Source organism: Lepidochelys kempii, chromosome 25 (genome assembly GCF_965140285.1).
Source record: "Lepidochelys kempii isolate rLepKem1 chromosome 25, rLepKem1.hap1, whole genome shotgun sequence".
NCBI lineage: Eukaryota > Metazoa > Chordata > Testudines > Cheloniidae > Lepidochelys > Lepidochelys kempii.
The window spans coordinates 13,144,091-13,152,390 of record NC_136404.1 but is presented as its reverse complement, the minus strand read 5'-3'; the positions used below and the strand labels follow the sequence as shown (position 1 = coordinate 13,152,390).

Sequence of the window (8,300 nt, the reverse complement as noted above, 5' to 3'; positions counted from 1 at the left end):
CCCTTATGGTTTAAGCAAGAGGCAACCTAAATATCTCTGTCTTGGAAACTGGATTTGTCTAAGGACTGACGAGCCAAGGCATGTTTCAGAGAGGCTGAATTTCGGTTTGAGAAGGATATTTTAATCCTCATCCTGGGGGAATTTTAAATCAAGATCACTTGAACGCTTCTTGGAACAGAGATTCCACCCCCCCGACCCCGTCCTTTCTGGTTGGGTTTGTTTTTCTGATGAAATTTGAAACACCTGCCTCGACGAGACGTTCTGCTTTCCCTTTGTCACCAGAAACCAGCCACTCTGCAGCTAACTTTTGCAGAGCTGTCGAACATTATGGTTTTCTTCGGGGTGGGGGGGACGAAGAGGTGTAGAGATGTATCTTTGCCAGAAATGGCAGGAAAAGAGGCGTGCATGAATTGAATTAATGTCCGGTCTCGGGGGATAAGTAATCCCCCCACCAGAAACCTTTGCTACCGCAGTTCTCAGAGAAGCTGAGTGCAGAGACCCCAGCCACAGAGGTTGGAGCATGTGTGATTAAGGGCTCACCAAGCATTCCCGAGCCCAGTTTAAAAGGGCACCGTGGTGGGTACATTCTGCCTTGCTCCCACCAGGATTCCTCTATATTGGGAGGCAGCATTACTTCTCTGTGCTATAAAGTGTGGCATTTCTCTCTGCTTTCCCCATCGGGATCAGATCTTTCCCACACCATGGCTTGGTGTTTCTGCTGTTGTCAGAAGTGCCCTTATTTCCTGTCGGAAGAAGATAAAGCTGCTGTTGTGTTAGATAAAGAAATCAACAAAATACTGAGAGACCAGAAAAAGCGAGACAGGATGGAGCTGAAGCTACTTCTACTAGGTGAGTTACTCTGTGGCCCACGCAGCTTTGTTTACACAGGATGACAGTTTGGCGGAGAACATGGGGGAGGGGAGCCATAATGAGGGATTTATGCATTGTAGCCAAAGGGAAGGAAGGATGGCGGGTCTCCCCCAAATCTCTGTTGTCCAAAGGTTTCCTTCACTCCTACTCTCCAACCCTCATCCAACCTGCATTGGAGAAACTGCTTTTGCCGTTGTATGGGAGAGTTGTTGTAGATGAATACCAGGCTTGCTCCAAGGGGAGCGTACGGCCTCCACCGGTCCCTGCTGCTCAGGAAAGAGGAGTTCAAACTGGAACAGGTTCAGAGGAAGGCTACCAGGATGGTCAGGAGACTGGATGCCCTGTCTTATGAGAGGAGATGAGAGCTTGGCTCGTTTAACCAGCAAAACAAAGGCTGAGTGGGGATCTGATTGCTCTCCCTAAATACGTCGTGGGCGGGTATGTGTGTGTAAAAGCCAGGGAGATATTTCAGCTAAAGGAGAATATTAGCAGAAGGACAAATGGGGTAAACTGGCCATGAATCAACTTAGGCTGGCGATGAGAAGAAGGTTTCTAACCATCGGGGGAGGAAGGTTCTGGAACAACCTCCCCAGGGGAGTAGTGGGGGCAAACAACCTAATTAGCTTCAAGACAGAGCTTGATGGGTCTCTGAATGAGATTCTATGATGGGGTGACCTGGGATTAGCAGGGGACTGGACTGGTGGCCAGGAGGCCCCTTCCAGCCTATGGAACCAAGGGCTAGATATACTAGCCTTGGTCTCAGATCCCTTGTTAATGGGACAGAGTCAGCTGGCATTCCCAGGTGGTGCGCTCTTTAGTGCCGGCGAAAGGAAGAATTGGCCCGACAGTCCCAGAATCTGAAGTCTCCAGGCATCTCCAGGGCTGGTAGGAGAGCTCAGAATTCAGAACCCCTTCAACCCGTGTCCTCTCTGCTGTTGCTTTTCCATGTGGAAAAGAATTGAGAGGCTCACCCGACAGGAAATGCACTTCTCCTGCAGCCTCATGGAGAGACAGCAATAGGATAGTTAAAATTGGGGGGGAGGGGGAGGACATGTGATCTCCCTCTCCCCCTCCTTGATGGAGGCATATCCCAGGGGGAGGAATAGCTCGGTGGTGTGAGCATTGGCCTGCTAAACCCAGAGTTGTGAGTTCAATCCTTGAGGGGGCCATTTCGGGATCTGGGGCAAAAATTGGGGATTGATCCTGCTTTGAGCAGGGGGTTGGACTAGATGACCTCCTGAGGTCCCTTCCAACCTTGATATTCTATGTCGCAGACCATTTCCTGTTGCAACCTCCCAGATTTGGCATGGTCAAACAGTCTGTCTGTGGGGCCAGGGAGTGGCTATGAAGTACTTGCCCCTTGACTCTTGATAGTGGGTGACCCTCAGGTTCCCCACCAGGTTCATGACCCCATCTCCCCGAGGAAGTCTAAGGTCTCTCTCCTGTCTGAGGCCAACAGGCACTGGGGAAAGCGGGAAGAGCACGTTCATCAAACAGCTGCGGATAATCCATGGGGCGGGCTATTCAGAAGAGGATCGCAAAGACTTTGCCAAGCTGGTGTATCAGAACGTCTTTGCCTCCATGCAGGCCATGATTGGAGCCATGGAGACTCTGCAGATCCCTTACGCCCGGCCAGAGAACGTGGTAAGTACGGAGGGCGGCCCAGACAGGGAGACCCCTGCCAGTCAGCTGCTGGATGGGGATTGGAAGCAGCGGGATGCCCCGAGCCAGCCTGGGTGTAAATCGACTTAGCGCCGTTGCAGATAATGGAGTGGTGCTGATTGACATCAGCTGAGGATCTGAGCCCCACCTACCTGGAAGGCTGGAGCCTAGTAGAATGCAGCGACACCCCCCTGTTTTTGTCCAGGGAGGAGCCCGGCCAGTCCGCACAGGAGAGCCAAGGGCAGTTGGTGCAAAGCAAAGGGAGGTGTCACAACAGGCCAGTGTATTCCAGAGTGGTTCTGTCAAGAGCTGGAGGTTGAGCGAGCGGCCCCTCTTCGCTCCATGGCAGGAGCAATGGCTCCTTGTCCAGGGAAGAGAGACGCATGGTCCCCCAAGGCTGAGGAGACTAGAAAGGAATTTTTCTGCTTACTGACTTCCTGCGCGAGCTGGAGCAGGTCACTTGGCTGCCCCGTGCCTCAGTTTCTCCTCTGTGAAATGGGAATACTAGCACTGCCTTCCCTCCCCAGGGGACCGGTGAGGATAAATGCATTAAGGACCAGGTGATGCTCAGATCCTACAGTAATGCAGGCTGTGCGTGTGGATGGAAAACTGAGCCCTAGGTTACGTGGCTAGGGCTAGACAGCGAATCAGAGGCAGGGCCCTGACTAGAACCCAGGAGTCCTGGCCCCTTGTCTCCTGGTCAGTGCACTAGGCTGTACTCCCTTTGTTAATATAACCCCCAGGCCTGCGCTGTTCTGATTTGTCCTTGCAGAGAGGGGAGAGAAGTTTTTTCTGGAAGTTTCCAAGAAAGCAGCTGCTCCCCCTTTATATAACTTTCCCCCCTCCCCATCCCCCCCATTTCTCCTGCTTCTAGGAAAACGCCAAGCTGGTCATGGGGGTAGATGCTTCGAAGGTGGCGGCCTTGAACAGGCCATACACAAACGCCATTGAGCGCCTATGGAGGGACGCGGGGATCCGGACCTGCTACGAGAGACGGCGGGAATATCACTTACTGGACTCAGCCCTGTAGTGAGTCACCCCTGCAGGCTGTAACGAGCACTGCTGCTCCTGCTGGGTGACACATCAAACAGCTTTCCCAGGGTTTCAATTTGCCTTGCGGTCGAGGTTTCTGGGACGAAAAGGGGTTTTGTGGGAGAGGCGGTGTGACCTGCTGCGTAGGGCACTGGGCTGGGAGTCAGGAGACCTGGGTTATTCTCAGCCTGACCTGCTCTATGACCTTGAGCAAGTTACTGCTCCTCTCTGTGTCTGTCTCCTCTTCCACCTATCCTGTCTATTTTAGCCTGTAAGATATTCAGGGCAGAGGCTGTCTCTTACGATGTGTATGTACAGCACCTTGCGCAGCAGGGTCTTCGTGTCTGCTGGGCACTCTGGATGCTGTGGTAATACACTCAATAAACCCTATTATATGTTAATGTATTTTAAATTTTTCTTTAGATATTTAAACACACTCGTTTTTGGTTTTGTGCTTGGTCCACGGCCTGAAGTAGCAACGAATCATAAGTCTCCTGAGTCCACCCAGATGCCGGATCCTCCCAGGTGTCTTCCAGCCTAACTCCTTGACCAAAGCACCTGAAATGTTAGGGTGCTTCTCTGAACTGACATTCTCTGGGTTTTGCCCATCAGTGATAAATGGCTCCAGGCTGCCGCAAGCTCTGCCCAGACTGTTACGCCTTCATAGGAAGGGGTAATGGTTGTGTGGTTAGAGCACAGGGCTGGGAGTCAGGACTCGGGCGTTCTCTTCCCTGCCCTGCCTCTCTCCACGTCTGTCTTCGCTTCCCCTCCCATCTGCGGAAATGGGGACACGATCGCTGCCTTACTGTAGGGCTGAGTGTTCTGTAAAGTGCTTTGAGGTCCTCTCGGATGAGATGCCCAAGGGACTGACTTCCTCCTCGTTTCCTGGCTGTTTTGCAGTTTTCTGTCCAGCCTGGAGCGTATCGCGGACGACTGTTATGTCCCAACAGCGCAGGATGTCCTGAGGAGCCGCATGCCGACGACCGGCATCAGTGAATACTGCTTCTCGATGCAGAAGATGATCTTAAGGTGAAGCTGCTGCAAAGCAGTCAGACCTGCATGGGGTTCCCTGCCCTGTCTTTGCTGCTGTTCCGGCACGGATCCAATCCAGGCCATGTCCTCTATGTGCAAGTGAGGCGTCATGTAAGCAGCTAGGTTAGGAGCTCCTGGTTCCAATCGAGCTGGATGGTAACAGAACCTGATAGCCCAAGACCAAGAGCCCGGGATGTATCTCTAGTCTGCCTTCCTCACAGTCATGCCTCCTACCCACTCCAGCTTCAGGCAGGTGAATCCCACCCCTGGTGTTGCTGTGTGCTGTGGAGTTGCTATCCTCCACCCCAGAGCTGGCTGCTTGTCGCTGTTGCTACACCCAGCTTTGACACGCCTTCTGGGGCAAAGGGAGTCCTGTAAATGCTGCAGACATACTAGGAGTCGGTGCCTCTCTGACGCTGTGTGTGACAGGTGCCAGCTAACGCCCCTGTACTCCCGGCTCCCTGTAGGATCGTGGACGTGGGTGGGCAGAAGTCGGAGCGCAAGAAGTGGATACACTGTTTCGAAAACGTTATTGCCCTGATTTATCTGGCTTCCCTCAGCGAGTATGACCAGTGCCTGGAGGAGAATAGCGAGGAGGTAAGGAGTCCTAAGGAGATGTGCCGGGGTGGGGGGGCGATTAAACCAGTAACCTTCCCTGCCACAAGACCTGGGGGTATATATCTCACTAGCAAGCATGTCTGGAGGGGCTCCGTTCTCTACTCAGATGTCTGACTCAAGGGACTGCCTCCTTCCCTGCATCTGGGCTACTATGTTCCTTGCCTGAGTCCTCTTTGACTCACACAGGGCATTCTGGGAGCAAAGGGGGCTGAGGAGAGGGCTGATGGGTGTCATCTGTGTCTCCCACCCCCGGGTGCAGAATCGGATGAGGGAGAGCCTGGCCCTGTTCAGAACCATCCTGGAGCTGCCCTGGTTCCAGAGCGCCTCCGTGATCCTCTTCTTAAACAAAACTGACCTCCTGGAGGACAAGATCACCCACTCGGACCTGGCTGCTTACTTCCCCAGCTTCCCAGGTAACTCCCGCCTCGAGGTGCCGTGGGGGCTCTCCAGAAGCAGAGCACGTGCTCGTAGAGAGCAGCTCTGGAGCAGATCGCCCCCACTGTCTGTTACAGAAAGAGCCACAAGCGAACTTCTCCCCAGTGGTCCTCCCGCACTCAAGCCATCGCAGAGACCATAATTCCATCCACCGCTGCTTTGTTACTGGGTTACTTGCTTTATTGGCATGCAGAGAAACGGGGCAGGGTGGGGGGGGGATGACCCTGCATGTATCTTCTGCCCTTACTCTGGTCCAAAATAGCCCAGGCTCCAGCTGGTAACATGTAAACCTCTCTCACTAACTCTGCATGTGTGGGGAGGGTTCCCAATCAGGGACTGCTCTGTAGGCTCTCTGGGGCACAGGCTGTTGTCTTTGCTATTTATTGGCTCAGCAACTAGCACAATGGGATGCTGCTCTTTGACTGGGGGGGTTGCCCGGCACTGGCTTAAAATGAATAATCAAGGTTTTGTTGCCATAGACCAAAGGGGGACTGCCCCGTCCACAGTCACTCGTACAGAGAATGCCGTGACCGCCACGACCGTGACTTCCCGTTCTGCCCCGTGTGACGGAGCCAGCCTGGCTTTCTGTGGCAAAGCCCTGCTGAGGTCTGTTCTTGTTCTACGTCAGGACCCAAGCGGGATGCGGAGGCGGCGAAGAAGTTCATTCTGGAGATGTACGTGGACACGTACAAGCGATGCTCAGCTGTCCACCGTGACGCAGGGCAGAGACCCTCCAAGTTGGCCTCCAGATGCCTCTACCGCCACTACACCTGCGCCACGGATACGCAGAACATCCGCAAGGTCTTCAAGGACGTCAGGGATGTGGTCTTGGTTGGCTATTTGGACGACATCAACCTGCTGTGATGGGAAGGGCTCAGGCCAGGTCCGTGCCCGGCAGCGACATCACGGTGCTTGGCGTTGCCAGGTCACAAGGGGACGAACCAGCTGGGGGTCGGGACAACGGACGTTGGCGGCTGCTGCTCGTAAAGCACACTTGGAACGTTCCCCTGATGCTGTGTTTGGACGGGCGCAGGCCTGGGGCTGGGAGCGCGTGTGGGGAACGGTCTCCCTTGGTTCTGCCTCGGCTCAGAGGTCTGTGGAGCCGCCTTTCTCACGGCATCCTGCCAGAATCCCTGCCGAGCTGCCTGCAGAGCATCCTCTCGGGCTTTCTCTAGGGGTCAGTTTTACCCCTTTCTGTGGGAGATGGGCCCAAAGCCCAGCACTGACGGGGGATTGGCTCCTATGATGGCTTGTGGCTTCTTCAAGGGCTATTTTCTCCATCCCTTCGTGCTGGTGGAGGGGCTGCTTCTTGCCGGGACGCTGGGCCCAGCTTTGTTTTTATTGTCAGGGGTTTTTTCATGGGGATTTGGCCCTAGGAATATGTGCTGGATTGAGAGTCTCAGAGACCAAACTTCCCTGTTTATCCACAGCCCTGGGGTAGCCTTCCCCAGCATTGTCCAGCCAAAGTCCTGCCCCTCTGACCTACGGGGTCACCTGTAAGGATGAGAGGGGAGTTAGACCACCATGGCTCATTCAGTCGTTGGCCTCCTCTGCTTTCCTGCAGGGAAATAGGTAGCAACTCCAGCTCAGCGGGAGAAGAGAAGCCACAGCTGCCGGGTTGGACTCTGCCAGGGAGCTGCCGTGTGTGTGTGTGTGTGGAATCTCTCTTGCTCCCAGGAGTCTCTAGCCTACCAAGGCATCGTGGTGAACGGCACCTCGTGTTCTGATGTTCAGAGGAAGGCATGAGTGGCGACGTGAGCGAGTCTCTCTTCTGGCGGGAGGACAACCACCTCCTGGAGAAGGAGTGGGAACTTCTCCAGAGGGAGCTGGGGCAGGTGTCCGGTCCCACCGTCCGCAAAACCATCTCCCCAGACAGGAGACCCAGCATGAGCCTCTGCGCATGGGCATTCAGCCAGAGCGGAGGGGTGAACTGAATAGGGACTGTTGTGAAGGCCACTTTATGAAACAATCTTCATGGAGGTGGGGGGAAATTATGTAACCCCCCCATCAATTCTCTTATGTTTGTCTGCAGTTCTCTTCCTTCTGGTATCTGCAAACCACACTACAGCACCTCCTTAAAGAGCCTCCTAGTTCAGAGGTTCTCAAAGATTTGTATTGGTGACCCCGTTCAGACAGCAAGCCTCTGAGTGTGACCCCCCCTTTATACATTAAAACCACATTTTTAAATATTAAACATTATTCTAAATGCTGGAGGCAAAGCGGGGTTTGGGGGTGGAGGTGGACAGCTCGTGACCCCGCCACGTAATAACCTCACAACCCCTGGAGGGGACATGACCCCTGGTTTGAGAACCACTGTCTAGTTCATACGTCATGTTGTCTGGGCCTCAGTTTCCCCATTTGCAAAATGATGGGGACATATGGAGCATTTGGCAATTGGTGACTGTAGTTAACAATGTGGTGGCTTACCTCTACCGGTGAGGGCATTTAACCATCAAACCAAACTCCACAGGGCAGTGGTGGATTCTCCATCCCTGGATGTCTACAGATCAAGACTGGATGCCTTCTTGGAAGTTATTCTTTAGTCCAACATATGTCTGACTCAATACAGGGGTAACTGGGTGAAACTCTGTGGTGGTGAGATCAGACTAAATGATCTTATTATAGTTTGTTCTGGTCTTAAAATCTATGAA

General features: G+C 53.6%; 1 protein-coding gene across 1 annotated transcript; it reads left to right on the top strand.

Annotated features, from left to right (window-relative positions):
- The first annotated feature begins 455 nt into the window (after positions 1 to 455).
- On the top strand, positions 456 to 6,580 carry GNA15 (G protein subunit alpha 15). Its single transcript, XM_073324110.1, has 7 exons — positions 456 to 849; positions 2,330 to 2,514; positions 3,407 to 3,561; positions 4,465 to 4,593; positions 5,064 to 5,193; positions 5,474 to 5,627; positions 6,278 to 6,580. Exons 1-7 carry the CDS (start codon positions 702 to 704, stop codon positions 6,511 to 6,513), a joined length of 1,137 nt encoding a protein of 378 aa, XP_073180211.1. The 5' UTR covers positions 456 to 701; the 3' UTR covers positions 6,514 to 6,580.
- Positions 6,581 to 8,300: the final 1,720 nt, after the last annotated feature.